Below are 17,508 nucleotides of genomic sequence, written 5' to 3' on the forward strand. Positions count from 1 at the left end.
GCATGAGTGGGACGTGTCCCTGCAGATTTTGGCAGCTCTGCTCCTGTATCTTCAGAGGTAAATATCTTACAATAAGCTGAACATTCCACCCTCTGCAGAGCTTTGTGGTCCAGGGCAGAGATTCCCATGGTGAGGATGTTCTCTAATGATCCCAAGTAGAAGGCTAAGAATGGCTGGTAAGACCTAACTTTACCACACAACATTAACTAGCTTAGTCTTAGAGATGAAACAAGAATGCCATCCTTAACCATCTGTTTTGAGTTTCAATTGTTTTACTTAATTTGTGTTAAACGTAACTACTTCCTACTTGCTGATCACTTTTAATTACCTTATTTCTTAATCCTTACTGGTGTGTATGATGTGCATGATTTCAGAGAAACATCAACACTTAATGTTTAGGTAATTTATTCTTAAAATGTATTACAATACAAAATAGATACACAAAACAAAGCCTTCTTTATGGAGTCCATGCATCACACAACCAGCATGTCTGCAGGTGGGGGTCTGAGAGGGATCTCCCCCAATGTGAACCTTTTCCCTGCAAACTCCTTCAGCTCCTCCGCCGTAAGCTCACTCTGCGGCGTGTAGAGTTTCCCCGTCATGCTCACAGCGCCACCTACTGTCGGCGCTGGCCCCTTCGCACCGATCGTGCCACTGGGCTGTGCGAAGGAGCTGTCCCCCTTGGAGACAAACACGTTCCCGACCGAGGGCAGCGAGAAGGAGAACTCAGAGACATTAACAGCTCCGCCAATACCGGTGGGCTTCTCCTTGTCAGTCAGAACGGGAGCGGCGAAGGAGAAGGAGGAAGCAGAGGGGGCGGTGGACGGGCCGCTGTCCGAAAACCCGAACCCGGTCGGTGCCAGACTTGTGGCCCCGAAGCCTGATGGGCTTCTCTGCGTGTCTGCAGACCCGAAGCCGCTGCTGGAAGCTTTGAAACTGAAGCTGTTGATGTCTGAACTGACAGCTCCAAAGCCTGCTGGGAAAATAATGCAGAAACGTATCAGCATCTGCTCATTCCTGTCAGTACACGCATACAGAGATGACACGCCCAGAATCCTGTTCAACCTCTGCATTAAATCATTCCAAACAAAACAGAGAGATGCAAGCCTTACCTGCTTTTGTGAAGGTTGGTGCTGTAGAAGCAAAACTCACTGATGATGGCTGAGGATCTGGGTTGTTTAATTCTGATATCTATTTAAAAATGTGAGTACATAAGAACCCATGATCTTATAAACACTTTCCTTTTAGCTGCTTCAAACCCACTTCCACACCATCCATCCTCTATACCTGTGCTATTCAGGGTCATGGCAGAGCAGAGTATTTCCCAGAAGCTTCATCTGACCAATGTTAAAAACTGGATTTCAGACCATAATGTACAGTACTGTGCAAAAGTCTTAAGCAGTCATAATAAATATTTAAATAATCTTCATGTTGTTTAAAACTTTGATGTCATGTCTGCCGAAACATGTCAGCTTCGCCATTTCAAAACCTCTCCTAGTCACCCCAGTATTTACAGCAACTGTCCAATACACTTTTTTTTTTCTTTACTCAACCACTAGCACACCTCATAAGGCTAATCAGTACCTCACTGACTTTTTAAGCTATTTAAATCAATTAAGTGAACTTGTGATCAAATTTAACAAACACAGAGAATGGCTGGGGTGCCCCTGAAGAGAGGTTTGGGAACTGAAACGGTGTTCATCTAGCCAGCCAACGAGAGAACAACAATTTTTTAAAGAACAGAAGATTTTTTTGTTAGTTTTTTTGTGTTTTTCTTAATATGCAATTATTCTGATATTAAACTGTGTTTTTTGTTCTGGGCAAAGATGTATATTTACTACCCAGATAGATCATTTTAAACAATTCCTTTGACTGCTTAAGACTTTTGTACAGTACTGTACATCTACTCATCCAATTGTTCTAGTACTGAATGCCGATCCATACATAGGACTTACCAGCTGGGCACGTGAGTCTGAATTCAAGATCTTTAGTTCCTGCACTCTGTTACTCCACTGGCTGAACAGCTGTTGCACGGAGGCGGCCTGAAATGCACCCGCATGACACACTCATTCTGACAAACGGTCAGACCGTAGAGCTTCCTATAGGTCACTGCATGCGAGCGGAATAAAACTGGCATGAGTGTGTCAATAAATGTGCCGAACATTATTATGACAGACAAAAATGGTACATAGTGAGAACACCATTATTACTCAGGCATGTAGACAACACACAGAAGTACTTTTCAACTGTGTTTAGTATTTACTGCATATCCACCTGCAGAATTATCCATGGACCATTCGTTAAGTAGTCAGCATACATCTTAAACACCATGAAACCGCATGTCTGGTTTCATGTGACCTCAGTGAGGATAAGTTTTGTAGACCTCCATGTGTGGTTCTGGAAAGACGCTGTGATGTCATGCAGCATGGAGCAAACCCAAGCGTTTTAAATTTATAGGTGAAACAGTGGCTCTTACATAGGTCTGCAGGCTTCCTGATTCTCTGCATTTGTAATATTCCAGCCTTAACTCATCTGGAGACAACTCCGAAAAACCTGGAGGGGGGGGAAAAAATAACATTCAAATCACTCTGTCAATCGTCCTACGCTATGACTACTACTTTTGTCCTTGTACTTATGAAAAACATGCACAACAAACCAATTTTATAAATAACAAATAAACAGACACAAATGACATTTTGCCAGTGATTAGACTGATCATGCTTTTAGCAGATACCAGAGATGGAAGCTTTTTGAGCTGAATAACAGGAAAGTGGCCACTGCCCAGAGCTTTCCCAGCTTTCCATATCCTTCTTGATAGTCTCCCTTTGAACACAAAACATACAGAACTTCAATTATAGTAATCCTGAAAAGGCCTCTGCATAATTAAATACTGCACATATATAATAGAATGAAAGCACTGGGTTTAAGAGAACTTAAATTGCATGTAGGCCTCATTGGATAGAGATCATGGAAATTCAATTTAATCTTATAACCTAATAATTTCTTATTATTCAATAAAGTTGCTATCCGCTGATATTTTATGGGAGGGAGGAAAAATGTGTCGTAGGTAACAGAAATGAACTTACAAGAGTTTATCGTTCTCATCTTGACCACTGTGATCAAAGGTCTGTTGGGTGTCCAGGGCAGTGAAGCGGTTATGAGCAGTGAAGCTAAAACCGGAGGCCTTTATGTCCCGCTCTCCTCCACCACCGCCGCCACCACCTCCTCTCCCCCAGTCATTACCCCCCCTGGCAAAGGAGGGAGGTGCAACATAGTCTCGTCCAGACCTTTGTGAAGGGTTCACCCACACTTTGTTTCCATAGCCTAAGAGAAAAACAATGACAGTTAACTGCATTTTCATCGTATTGCTAATGTGAAGCCTCGTTTTGCGCTGGGTCATATTTCTACAAGTACACGCTGACCTGGATTAACGTGGTTGGTAAATAAAACATGAAATCCACCGTCACTGTCATTACAGATAGTAACAAGGCCGCAACAAACTGCTATTTCCCAACAGCATACACGTAACAGTATAAATTAACAATATAAAGGCTTGACTGCTTCCCCACCTCTTAATATAGGAACACGCCATTATTGTACGAAAATTATTCCCGTTATCCGAAAATCACCGAAAAACAAATTTATGCACATTTACGCCGGTAATCACAGTAATTATATCAGTAACTGTAGAATCATAACAGCAGTAATAACAACAAACAAGTCTTAGCGGATATTTACGGTAATAATCCAGTTAAGGGACATGTTAGGATCTACGTGATTTATCAGCGTAGATATAACTATTTTGACAATTTTCAAGTAATAACAACGAAGATTGGTGAAATGTGCACCTCCGCCTCGGTAACTGCTGGACTGCTGACCACGGTTGTTGTTGTAACCACCGCCGCCGCTTTGTGGGTGTTCATTCCAGCATCTCTCTCCATACCGACACCGGCCTTGTAAAAAAAAATTACAAACTGTCATTTTGTGATAAGATGTAAGAACGACAAATCTCGACTTTCCAGCTTTTCAAAAAATTAAGGCAGGCCCGGTGCGAGCCGCCATGTTACTACGTCATCATTATAGCATCTGATGTTTATGGTGGCCGTGACTGGCCAAAATGCACCGCAAACCCGATAGAAAGCGAACATCTAAAACGCTTGAAGTAAACGAAAGCCGGGACTACACTTCGAGCACCATCGCTAATAAATCCGTGACAAGAGCTCACGATTAACCATGAAGACGCAACCGATTACAAACTGATAAATCAGAAATTGTTGGCTAAAATGCCATACCAAACATAAATCACTGCATTGCTACTTACGGGGCGGGAACATGCATGTGGGACTCCTGGCGAAACATAACGATTTACGTTCGATACTCACTAATAGGCAACTTATTACAAGGGCAAACTATACACTGCCTAATGCTGATGCTAGGAAAAACTGTCTGGTTTGAACGAACATAATTGTTTTAGGGAGACCAAAAGTGTACCTGAAGCAATCAATTTCATCCCTTCCCACCAGCAGTGGCTAATTTTCAATGATATTTTTATTGAACAATCGAACAATCAATATGAAATATAAACATACATGCATAGCCTACATACAACGTGGTATTGGTAACAATTACCTTAGATTCTAAGGCTTATAAGATATAAAAACCTGTGACAAAACCAAGACGCAAAGTTTTCGTCTCAAACATAAATTTATTTACAAAAATCTGAGCAAACTGTTCAGCATAAAACCTGCTAAGTCCATTTTTAGGCTTTTTATAATTATTCTCACGAAGAAAGTAATGAACAAGAATATTAACAAAGCTCTTTTAAGTGCATTTGGCACAATGTTGGTAAAATGGAAACATGATGCAGTTGCGACTCTCACAATGAGGGCATATACTGTATATATTAATGCATTGTACAAAAATTCTAAATCACTAAACAGGTCAAATAAAATTTTGAAAATCGCCCTTTCAGAGGAGACTCAGAAAAAAAATATTTGCAACCTGTGTCCAAAACCCAAAAATATTCTTCCGTGACATTCTGGGGGCAAAGCTGTTATAACCTAAATACAGAAACCGGATTCATCTCGGTCCTCTAAACAGGGCCCCTTGTACGAATACTTTCCTGAATCCCAATTTAACTATTAAATAAACACCTACATACAAAACAGCACAGCAAATGATTTGTGCATAATGGAACCTGTGATTGAAAAAAACGCAAAAATGTTTTTGCATTTTTGGCATGTCTTTGTTGGGGAGGGGATCTAATAGCAAAATCGGCAGTTAAGCTGACACTGACTCCTTCCACCACACTGAAGTGGGGGGGGGGGGGGGAGGCCTCCAGCTACACCGTGGAAGTTGAGGGCACGTCTCCTGCTGGGGTCTGGGTGCCAGTGTCCTCCTCGTTGGCCCCACAGATGTCCACCACACAGATGAGGCAGCTGGTAACTGGGAAGGCCCGCACCTTACTGCAAGCCACCCACTTGTCCGTCTCGGTGTAATATTCCAGGATGTGCGCTAGGCGTCCCACTCCCTGGAAGCCGGCCAGCACGTAGATGACCGATCCGACGGCGGCACACTTCACCGTCACGCCCTTCCACGGCATTGGTGAGGCCGGCCGCCACTCGTTACTGCTGATGTCATAGTACTCCACGGAGTCCAGGCCCCCTGCAACATTACGGGGAAAACAGCCACATAATGGACACGCTCTCACTCATGACCAGTTTATTGGTCGTTAATAACCAACCAGGAAATACTCGATGGACACGCCCTCTTACTCATGACCAGTTTATTGGTCATTAATAACCAACCAATCTTGCCTGCATTAACCAGAGATTATTCTTGCATGTCTTGGTACTGTGGGAGGAGACCCACACATATTCGAACCCCACACTCAAACACAGAGCTCAGGCTGGGATCAGACCCACGACGGTGGGGGAGGCCACAGTGCCTTTAAAGCTTCAGGAGACAGACAGCTTGTTCAGGTGTGAAATCTACTGCAATCGAGAGCTCCCTGTTTTAGGTTACGCATTTCGATTGAGTGAGACTCAGCAGGAGCATCGGTCCCGTACCCATGCCGTTCTGTCCTCCCACTGCGTAAATTCTGTCGTTGACAAACACCAGGCCATGGTTCTTCCTCGGTTCCCTCATGGCACAGAGATCCCTCCACCTGAAAAGGCAGCAAACCAAAGTTTGGACTTAACATGGAGCTGCCCAAGTTTAAAGCTTAAACAACACAGCCGTCACACAGTAAGATCCACGTGGTTGGAGCAGACGACGTCAGTGTGGCTACGAAAGACTGAGAGGTCGACGTCATGCCGAAAGGCCAGGGCTGACTCACTCCTCCGTGCTGGGGTCGTACACCTCGCAGTTGTTGAGCACCCTCCCAGACACGTTGTTGCCCAGGCTCCCCCCGCACACGTAGATCAACCCATTGGCCTCCACCATGCCGTGGCTGCAACGTGGCATCAGCATGCTTGGCTTATTCTGCCAGCTCTCAGTACGTGTGTCGTAGCACTCAAAGAGGCTTAGGGCGGAGTTCCCTGGGGAGGGGCGAGTGCGGGGAAGAGAGTCATGTGACCAGAAAGGCTGTGAAGTCTACACTCCAGAGTGTCAGAAAATACACATCCTGTGGTATATCACACCTCAAGGGTGTTAAAGCGTGCTCCTCATCTGATGGTGCAAAAAAAAAAAAACTACACACTCTGGAATAGGAAAAGTGCTTTAGGGTCTGGCTCGTCCTGAGTGCGCAGGATTCGTACCCACTTCCGATCCCCCGGAGGTATAGATCTTCCCTGTGGATGCGCAGGCAGCCAGGCTGTCCCGGGGGTTGGGGGGGCCCAGCTTGGAGTACCAGCTGTCCTTCACCACGTTGTAGCAGTCCATCCTCTTAATGGGGAACAGCTGAGAGCCGCCCAGGATGTAGACCACGTTGTCCCAGAAGACAGAGGCGGCATCTCTCCGCTTCTCGAAGGGGCACCGGATGTCTGTCCAACTGTACTCCTGCAACCCCATGCAGATGTCCATCAGCATCAAGCATCTCACTCCAACTCTGTCCATCAACAGACCCACTGAGCAAAAAACAGAGCTGATCTTTACAAAATAAATATTATGTCATCAATTGAATATTGGATTCATTTGGCATATTCAGAATGCCAGACTGAGTATGTCTTTAGGTTCGGAGCAAGTTTAGACAGCTTTCTTCTGTGTAGGTTCACAGAGCCTGAGGATCTTCGGGTTACTTTACTGTTGCCAAAGATCATCTATATCTGGAACTCTGGGTGAACCTAGATCTCATCTTAGGAAAACTCCCTAAGTAACCTAGATGTGAGGGAGAGGAGAACCTAGCAGACCCCAAGCTCTTATGGATCCGCTGCTGGTTCAGGACTTGACCAGATCTGCTTGGGGAAAGCAGCACTCCTTACTTTGGGGTTGAAGTAGCGACAAGACTGTGGCTGCGAGCCGCCAAACAGGGCGATGCGATAGTCGTGCTTCTTGCGGCGAGGCCGGCTGCTCTCCCCAAGCTCTTCTCGATCTTCTGGAGACAGGAGATGGTAGCGCATCCCACCTGATCTCCAAAAAAGTCCGGTAGCACAGATTAACACAGCCATTAGGATTACTCTCAAGCTTAAATGCCCTACTACCATTCTGTCAATGATATTTTAATGAACCTTTTAATAGGCCAATCCAAAAATCATTAAGCTACGATGACAAAGCATAGATGATGTTCTCACACAAAGCCTAAATGTATCTATCAGAATAACAGGGAGTAATATAATAAGGAATCTCCCAGCATCCTGCAACACTTACCGATGACCATCTTTAGGCACTCTGGATTGTCCTGGATCAGGGGCTCAGCCTGTACCGTCTTGCTGAGGAAGTTCTTCGACACGAGAGGGAAGCGTACTTTGGACAGGATGTCCACGATATGCTGCTGCCTGTTTGGCTCGTCGTATTTCAGCCACCTCACCGCCGCGTCGTATATCTGCACAAGCCCACATTGCGACATTAAAGCACATTTAGTATGTAAACAAACAAAAATGTGGGTGGGCTCATTATCACTGTCAATCATAGACTGGGTCAGCTCATTCGCTTTTGGTTATTTCATCGTCTCTCCTTTGGTTGAGCCAGTGACTGACATTGTACGAAAATCTCACCCACCACAGCTTTTAAAACCTCATTCCCCCTCATCATACTGATTAGTTGTATGGAAGGTGTTTCCACCTTCACACTCTAGGTCAGGGACATTCAAATCATGGTCCTCAAGGTCCGAGCCCTGCTGATTCTCCAGCCTTCCTTTACCTGTGAGCCAGGTGTGAAGACTCTACGGCCAATCAGAAATCAGTAATTGTAAAACTCACTACCTGGGAGAACTGAAAACAAGGCCTGTATTTGGACTCAGTGTTCATAACTGAAGAAACCCTGGTCTAAGTCAATGTTTCCACAACCCGGTCCTTGGGGACCCATAGACAGTCCATGTTTTTGCTCCATCCCAGCTCCCTGTAGCAAAAACGTGGACTGTCTGTGTGCGTGCCCGAAGACCGGATTGGGAAATACTGCTCTTGGTAAATTAAGTGGAGTAGCTGGTAGCACAGTGGTTAAGGACATTTACCTGTAATTCAGGGGGTCTATCACAGACATTCTTGGAAAGAACCTTCTGTTATAAGAGAGGTTCCACACTCAACTTGCTCCACTGAAGTACGCAGCCATACAAAGGGGTCAGTCAGCCAACAAACGCATGAACGGCTCTCACCTGGTCCTCGGCACGGACGGTCAGCGTGTCCTGATGCAGGAGGTGAGTGACCCTCTTCACGTCCAGCTGCAGGAACTCGTCCATCTTGTAGACCTCTGTGAAGTGCTGGTGGATGAAGTCGTCGGCTGCGACTTTCAGATCGGGGCAGTCCAGGCACTCGGCGAGAACGCTGATGCCTGCAGGAATAACCGCCGCTCTGTGACCTACATAGCAAACCTCCGGCTACAGATAAACGCAGAGCATCTTTAGTCAAGTCAACTGCACTTTATTGTCATACCACCCACATACAAGTATACAGAGGCACGAAATAATGTCCCCCTCAGCATCACAGTGCACCATACAAACAGCAATAGAGGAGGGGTTTACAGTATTTTTTACAGTGCAAAGCAAGGGGGGTTGAACACAAGAATCTATATACCTAAACCCAGACATGGATAGTTCAGGTTCAGGAAGTAAAAATCCAGGTCAAGATTTTGTTTCAACCAACCAGTTCAGTATAAAGAGTCACAGTCACAGAGTAACTCAACTGGTTGGCTGAAACAAATTCTTGACCTGGATTTTTACTTCCTGGACCTGAACTATCCACCTCTGCGTAAACCTTTTCAACTCTATAAAAAATACACAACTTTCACGCTGTATCAATTGCAAACGAGACCAGGGTGCGAGAGGCTTTACCCAAACAGTTAGACGCATCCACCTGCTCCTTGAGGAACTCCACGCACATCTTCTTCACGGGTTCGATCTGGTACTGATTAGCGGCATCCAGCAAAGACTGGACGTTGTTGCTGTTGACAGAAATCCTGAGAAACGGGAATATTTCACCGCATAACTGTCAACGAAAATAGTGGTTCTCAACCTTTTTTGCACCACGACCCAATTTTTTCCCTGCCAGCTCAGTCGCAACCCTCTATCTAATATAGGTTCAAATTAATGCTATGATCAAGCATACAGTGCACTCTGCAATTTACAGCAATCAATGCTTATCGCACAAATCTGATTGGATGCACCAGTGAATTTTAAATTACGCATCTGTGGTTTGGCTACTTGGATTGGTTGAGTGTTCACTAGCTTTGTTCTAAGCATTTGCAGACTCGAGACTCGTTTATATAGGTTAATTCTAGGATTGGGACTGGGAAATCTGATCGTGGATCAGCATAGGAGCTTGCTGGTTTTTTTTTTCTTTGAAAATGTAGGCTGAGCCAGTCCCTGGAGCAACTTGGGCGTTAAGGGCCTTGCATTCAGTCAACCATGAGATTAGAACTAACGACCCTCTGTTCACAAGCACGTGCTGAGCCACACACCGCCCACCCCAATAAAATCCAACAAAAAAGCATTAGACCACTAATCTGGACTACAGCAGCAGTGCTTGACAGGACGTCCACCCCCCTGTTATTGCTCCCCAAGGCTTTAGCAAACTCTAACAGCTCCTAGCTGGTCCGGCCAAATGCCCCGGTCTTACCGGGCTGTGTAGATGAACTCCACAAGGAGCTCGATGATTTCCGGCTCCACGTTCTTCAGCTGCACCTCATATGACGTGGACTCCAGCATGTTGGCTGTTTGCACACGGCAAACACGCACGCATCAGTAACTGCATGTGCAGATGTTTTAATAACATCCTTCAGCTTAGCGGTACAGTTTGTCTTCGCCCACTCATTTTTTTGGAAAGTCATTCACTGGCAGACAGTGTCAATCAGTAATCAAACGCACTGAGGACGTCCATAATTACTAACGCATTAACAGTCAGGAAGCAAATAAAGAGTTGAAACCTGTAATTTAAGCACTTTAAGTTACCAACCAAAATTTTACTTAATCGGAATGGTAATTTTGAGCATCAGAAAATGACGGTGGACGTGAGCTTGGGAAACTTACTGGTGAACATCAGGTTGAAGAAATGACTTGCAGCTGCAAGGACGACTCGGTGCACTGGGATGTGCTTCCCCTGGACAACGAGGATGACGTCGCAGAGGGTCCTCTGTGCGCCAGAGTCAAAGACCACAAGCACACATTCCATTAGATAAGATTAAATTCAACTTCACTGCAATGAGGTTTAGCATGTAAGCGGAGAGTGCAAATAGTAGAGTAAGGTGCAATAGACAGTGGGTGCAAATAGCACGTTAAAGTGCAATAGACAGTAAGGTGCAATAAGGCGGTGCGTGTATGTATATATATATATACACACACACACACACTTTACATATATATGTGTATATATGCACATCCATATACATCTGCTTTATGTATATGGATATATGTACATATATAAATGTGTGTATGCACAAATACACACACACACACACACACACATATATATACATATATATATATACATACACACACACACACACTTTACATATATATGTGTATATATGCACATCCATATACATCTGCTTTATGTATATGGATATATGTACATATATAAATGTGTGTATGCACAAATACACACACACACACACATATATATACATATATATATATACATACACAAACACACACTTTACATATATATGTGTATATATGCACATCCATATACATCTGTTTTATGTATATGGATATATGTACATATATAAATGTGTGTATGCACAAATACACACACACATATATTCATATATATATACATACACACACACACACACACTTTACACATATATGTGTATATATGCACATCCATATACATCTGTTTTATGTATATGGATATATGTACATATATAAATGTGTGTATGCACAAATACACACACACATATATACATATATATATACATACACACACACACACACACTTTACACATATATGTGTATATATGCACATCCATATACATCTGTTTTATGTATATGGATATATGTACATATATAAATGTGTGTATGCACAAATACACACACACACATATATATACACATATATATATACATACACACACACACTTTACACATATATGTGTATATATGCACATCCATATACATCTGTTTTATGTATATGGATATATATACATATATAAATGTGTGTATGCACAAATACATACACACACACACATATATATACATATATATATACATACACACACACACACACACACACTTTACACATATATGTGTATATATGCACATCCATATACATCTGTTTTATGTATATGGATATATGTACATATATAAATGTGTGTATGCACAAATACATACACACACACACACACATATATATATATATATATATATATATATATATATATACATATATATATACACACAAACACACACACACAGACACACTTGATCGTAAATCCACATGTACCGTGTAAGAAAAGAAATTTAACTGCCCAAAGCCTCCTATGAAACCACCACAGACATCAGACAACAAAGCTTCAGAAAAACACCCACTTGAAACCTGCGTTATGATTCTAGGCAGTAAAACTGATGTCGCCAACTCACCTGTTTACGTAGGTTGTTCATCATGCCCATGATGCTGGAGAGCAGCCTGTACTCCTCCTTAACGGCGAATTTCTTTTCGCCCTTCTTCTTGGAGCCCGACGCCTTGTCAGTGGCCGGGGAAGCCATGGTTTCGGTCCCCGGCGAAAAAGCGGCGGGGCTACGGCGACAGCGGGCGCTGATCCGGAGCCAGCAAAGAAATATTATAAAGGCTGCGCCTTTGCGGACACTCGCAGTCCGTGCGGGGATGCGCTAAACAGCGCCGGGTGAGGATTACAAGCAATGCAGCCAGGGCATCCCCGTGGGCCAGCTACCCGGAGCGTTGTTCGTCTGGATTTGTTTCTATCCCGTGGATCTCCGCGGCTAAGGCTGCGTGAATAGGCACAGTGGCGCCACCTGCCGTCGGTGCGGGGTTAAGATGCACTCCCCGAAAAATAACGCTTTGATCACCCCCAAGTGCATACTTGCACTGGTGCATCACCGTATAACAAATATGCAGTCAAAGATGCAGATATTGAAATGCAATCCCCTGACCGAGTGCTCCTTGTAGCAAAGTAATAAGTAAAATTCAAAATAAATAAAAGATTAAAATAAGATAATAGAAAAGCAAGAAAGAAATATCAATGTGCAAAACGTGATAAGTGTCTACAGTAATAACCCGATCAGCTGTTTAGTAGCCTTACTATGTTGAAATGCAGCTTATAAAAACAGGACCAGCTGCATGCAAACACATAGGTCCGGTGTTCTGTCATAAAATACTACCTATCGAGATGTTCTATCGAGCCTTTCTGCGCACGTGCAGTTCCACCGTTTTGGGATTAGGGTTAGGTTTTAGGGGTTAGGGTTAGGGTTAAGGTTAAGGTAAGGGTTTTAGGGCTTTTGGGGGGTTGGGGTTAGGGTAAGAGTTAGGGTTAGGGCTATCGATTAGCACTACGGTAGCATTTTTCGACAAGGCAGCATATATCGACAGAACACCGGTACCACTCTGTTGCGAGATCTATGTAAATCAGACTATTCAACGACGTAATGAGTGAAAGTACACATATACTTAATCACCAGTTACAACGGTCAACGGGATATATAAACATCGAAATGGAATTAAAAGTTCCTGGTGACATCGATGTTCGAGTACAGTTTGACATTAAAAAGCGATCAGACGCAGTTTGGGGGAATATGTGCTTTTAGAAAAACATTGCAATAGTGGAAAGACCAGTTTAAAGAAAACGCGCCGTCGACGTGGTTAGGTGACAGTAGGTACAGTTGAAACAGGTGAAACAGGTAGAAAATGAAATGACCTGGTTATTGTTAATCCCATGACAGCGACGTCATGGGGGCAGTTGAACTGGATCTGATCCTCCTCCAAGTAGCGCTGCCACTGCTGATCCGACCAAAAAATAACATGACATTTGTGTTTTGCTGTTGCTGTCGCTTCTTAAAGTGGGAAAATACTTCGGAGGTATGTGTTTAGCGTCTGGGATTGTGGAGGTCTTTTAAAAGTAACCCAAGATGACGGCACATGAGAAAAATTCATTTATTTATTTGTTGAGCGCGTGTCTCAGCACCGACATGAAAGGCACTTTCAGATAGATTTTATAATCTTGTTTTTTTGGGGAGGGGGGTGGTGGTGTCCTGATTCATAGTTAATGGGATTTATGTTTTGTGCGGTAAGTAAGAGTGGGCTTTTCAATGGCATTGCAGTCAATGTTCAGAGAAGACGCCAGGGTGTACGGTGGCTAAGGACACGGATGGATATCCTGAATTTGTCTTTAGTTATAAAACTAAATAAACAGATTCGAATGGATGTTCTTTTTATTCCGTGAAAAGTTTGAATGAATGTTTCGCGTTACAGCGAAAGAACACGTACAGTGCCATTTATGATTTTATAATATTTATTTGTTGCTGTTGGTATCAGATTAAAAAAACTATTAATTTGAATGTATCGCACTTCCGTTCTTCATTAATTATCATGAAATTTGATTTCTGTTCACAATATTTAACTATTTCTAGTACGCTTGTAAAAAAAAAAAAAACAGATTTACCAACTCTGCAGTACTTAGAATGCATTAAAAAGTGATAAAGGAATTTCCCTTCTCTTTAATGTAAAAAAATATCAGATGTCACTACTTAAGGTGTGATCTTTAAATATTCCTATATGCAAATCATTTTAAATTGTTACATAAAATGACACTTGTCATTTTCTTTATTTTTTGGTTATTTTTCTGACTCTTTGGTTTTAGTGATAAATCTTTAGCTGTCTTTGGAGGAGAGTAACTCCAGTCTTTATCTGTTTCAGAGACAGTCTCTCCTTCACCCAGTCACACAAGCCTCCCCAACGGCCACTGGTAAACTTCTGATTCATTGCTGGACTCATGACATCTATAAACGCATTCACTTTACTTCTGCAATTTGTAACATGCCGTAAATGTAATTAGTTGGTGTGACGTGTCCAGGCACCGTCTGCAAAGAGGGTCACAAGCTATACTCTGTACCACAGCCATGGAAAAGCGTACCAGGATGACCCCGAAACGCGTGGGGGTGCCGGAGATCGATCAGGCCTTCGCGGACGTCGCCGAGACCTTTAATCGGCAGCAGGAACATTACAAGACCATGACAGAATGCTTGACCGACTTGAGGGGGAGATATCGCTGTTCCCATGGAGACGGCCTTTCTGTCTGCATGAGGAACATAAGGGACGAGCACAGTGAGTACCTTGCAGATGTGTGACTCTCACTGTTTATTAGTTACCTCTCTGCATGTTGGGCAGGGGCTTTGACCAAACAGACGGCTGTTTCTATCAGCCTGCTTGAGGTGGCACCAGTGGATGGTCCCACTGCAAAATTTACCACAGTGTACCACCCCGGCTGGCAAATTTTACCAAGTGCCCCTTAACAGCCAGCCATGCAAAATGTGCAACAATTTGCAGAGAATCCCCCCTCTACAGGTTGGCAATTTTTACCATGTTATCTCCCCTGTTGCCCTCGACCCCACTGTGAGACCCCTCCACTGCCCCATGTTGGCACTTCATATCTTCGTGAAATAGCCTTGATTATGCCAAGAACTTTATTTATGAGGCGTGTAATCCAAGCTAGATGTGGCTGATGGCATTAGCTTAACCAGAGTTCTGTTTGTGACCTTAGGTGCTTACAGCCCCAGCCTCCAGATGAAGGGCTATGATTTCTCACTGGTGCTTCCACCGGGCCCAGTACCCAACCGACTCCAGGAGACCCAGCAGCAGTTGAGGGCAATATGTCTGTCAGCCAAGACCATCACAGAGACAAGCACCAAGTTGCAGGAGATGATTGACTGGGTGCTGCAGTGCAAAGCAGAGTTTGCCCAGCAAGTCGGCAATGCTGCCCAGACGTATTTGGACCAGCGACGGGTAGAAGCAAACCTCAGGGAGAACATGGAGGAGGTCCAACGGGCCAGGGATCTGTCGCAAAGATACAGACAAGAAGCGGGTGACCTGATGAAGGAGGTGGCCCAGCTTTCAGGTGTCAATCTTGCTCCTTAAACCCAATACGTAGGATAATTATGGTATTGCTTAATACCTGTTGCATATAAAAAACAGTCTGCAACAGTATTTGGGGGGGGGGGGGGGATTTAGGGAACTAACTTGTAAATATAATCTCCTTTTTTCTATGAGGAAATACTGTAGATTGGTGTTGCAACAGTAAATTAGTATTTTGTTAAAATGGGGAACACGTTTTGAAAGCAAATGTCTCCCCATTTATCCAGCTGTAAACATGCTCATTGCTCTCATCAGAGGGTCAGTGTTTGGCTGTCCTGCCTGCTCCAATTTTTCCTTTTCCCAGATATAAGCTATGTAGACAAGAGTAGAGGGGTGGTGAGCGGCTCAGTGAGTTGGAATGCTGCGTCTGTGGTCGGAAGGTTGCTGGTTCAAATCCTAAACTACTCAGGGTGATTTAACCCTTGAGCAAGGCCCTTAATCCCCAATTACTACAGGAACTGTACATTGATTTGGGTAAAAATGTTTGCTAAATATAAGAAGATAAACAGAACATGAACTACTGGAAATGAGCATCCTGTCATATCTCTGGGCTTCCAAAGACAGCGAGAGTCAGAAGCATTTGAATTGAAGACCCCCACTGAAATCTTTCTGTCCTACTGGATCTCTGCCTACAGCACCATTCTTTGTTATGCTGTGACCTTAATTGGATTTGACGGTGGATCGCTATTAACCGTAACATTTCCCAAGTCAATTCATGGCTCAATTAAGCTGGCTCCCACGGTCAGCACGGAGAGGCTGAGTAATTACCGCGGGGTTTCAAAACATGACGTACACCACCGGAGTGAAGCTGAGGAAAAACACTGTACTTCGGTGACTCACAGTCAGCACAGTGCATCGAATCCTATATCAATACATTTTTAAAAACTGTTGCTTTCACTAATATGTCATACCTTGAAATGACTGTGACTGATGCAAATGTTAATGAAGGTATGCTTGCTGGTGAACATGGAAGAAGTTGACAGAATATGTAGTACGACCCCTGTTGGAGAGCAACTTTCCTGTTGCTTTTTTAAACAAAAAAAAAACGTTTTTATGGAGGCTTACATGAACATTGTCAATATTTGAAATCACTGTGATGCAGAATTTGAATTTAAGATTAAGATGATTAAGTGATACATTTATATGAAATAGAAAAGATTTTTTTTAAATATTCGTCAGCTTGTTTTTGTTTTGAATAGCTGTATAATTCATAGCAAAGCTACAATGAATTCTGAGTTATAAACATTTAGCATTATGTATTATTGCAACTCATTTGAAATCAAATTCAATTTTCAATTAATTGTTGTGTATAGTGTTTTATAACTCTGACGCACGAAGCCTTTCCTAATGAGTAAATGACTCATAGCGCAAAATGTCCGTCCTTGACAGCGCAGTTTACAAATAAAGCTGAATAAAACCGGTCCTTTTGGCTCCAATCTATACCTGTTATTCGTGGCGGGGGGATCTATAAATCAAAATTACACTCTACCAGCTATACAAAAGAAAACCCAACTTTGAAAATGAGCTCTTTCAGATTCTTGCATGCCCTCCAATATTATTGCATTCATTCTAGCTTTTACAATCTCCAGCGTAGCTAAAAGTACCTTTACCTTTTTTGTATGTACAATATTTATGGGTGACCAGCAGCTGTTGTCTGTACCGCCAAAAGAGTTTCACCAGGAATTGCGTTACATGTCGGACCTCCGGCTTTATGCATTTCTTAGCACCTGCCAAAAGCTTGTTTTCTTTCTCAAACGTTTTCATGTTCCTTGTCAGCAGTTTCCAGGCAAAGTATCACGGTAAAGATAGCAATGCATGCAACATGACTGCAATC

At 43.3% G+C, this 17,508-nt stretch overlaps 3 protein-coding genes across 4 annotated transcripts; 1 reads left to right on the top strand and 2 right to left on the bottom strand.

The window, feature by feature from the left end:
- Positions 1-388: 388 nt before the first annotated feature.
- LOC140581944 (nucleoporin NUP42-like) lies at positions 389-4,116 on the bottom strand. Of its 2 annotated transcripts, none has more exons than XM_072705869.1 (7): positions 3,849-4,116; positions 3,087-3,324; positions 2,735-2,823; positions 2,477-2,553; positions 1,956-2,042; positions 1,113-1,191; positions 389-973 (listed from the first exon to the last, which is right to left on the bottom strand). In XM_072705869.1, exons 1-7 carry the CDS (start codon positions 3,979-3,981, stop codon positions 474-476), a joined length of 1,203 nt encoding a protein of 400 aa, XP_072561970.1. In that variant the 5' UTR covers positions 3,982-4,116; the 3' UTR covers positions 389-473. The 2 variants fall into 2 exon arrangements, with proteins under 2 accessions (XP_072561970.1, XP_072561969.1); XM_072705868.1 differs by having other exon boundaries at positions 389-976; positions 3,849-4,115.
- A 569-nt stretch (positions 4,117-4,685) lies between these two features.
- On the bottom strand, positions 4,686-12,553 carry LOC140581836 (kelch-like protein 7). The gene is made up of 11 exons (XM_072705355.1): positions 12,170-12,553; positions 10,619-10,721; positions 10,209-10,302; positions 9,425-9,549; positions 8,750-8,925; positions 7,807-7,981; positions 7,422-7,564; positions 6,759-6,999; positions 6,338-6,539; positions 6,069-6,166; positions 4,686-5,664 (listed from the first exon to the last, which is right to left on the bottom strand). The coding sequence occupies exons 1-11, from the start codon at positions 12,293-12,295 to the stop codon at positions 5,342-5,344; spliced, it is 1,806 nt and encodes a 601-aa protein (XP_072561456.1). The 5' UTR covers positions 12,296-12,553; the 3' UTR covers positions 4,686-5,341.
- Positions 12,554-13,070: 517 nt separating this feature from the next.
- On the top strand, positions 13,071-15,740 carry LOC140581837 (uncharacterized). The gene is made up of 4 exons (XM_072705358.1): positions 13,071-13,622; positions 14,460-14,508; positions 14,661-14,867; positions 15,304-15,740. Exons 1-4 carry the CDS (start codon positions 13,494-13,496, stop codon positions 15,675-15,677), a joined length of 759 nt encoding a protein of 252 aa, XP_072561459.1. The 5' UTR covers positions 13,071-13,493; the 3' UTR covers positions 15,678-15,740.
- Positions 15,741-17,508: the final 1,768 nt, after the last annotated feature.

Source organism: Paramormyrops kingsleyae, chromosome 23 (assembly GCF_048594095.1).
Source record: "Paramormyrops kingsleyae isolate MSU_618 chromosome 23, PKINGS_0.4, whole genome shotgun sequence".
Lineage (NCBI taxonomy): Eukaryota > Metazoa > Chordata > Actinopteri > Osteoglossiformes > Mormyridae > Paramormyrops > Paramormyrops kingsleyae.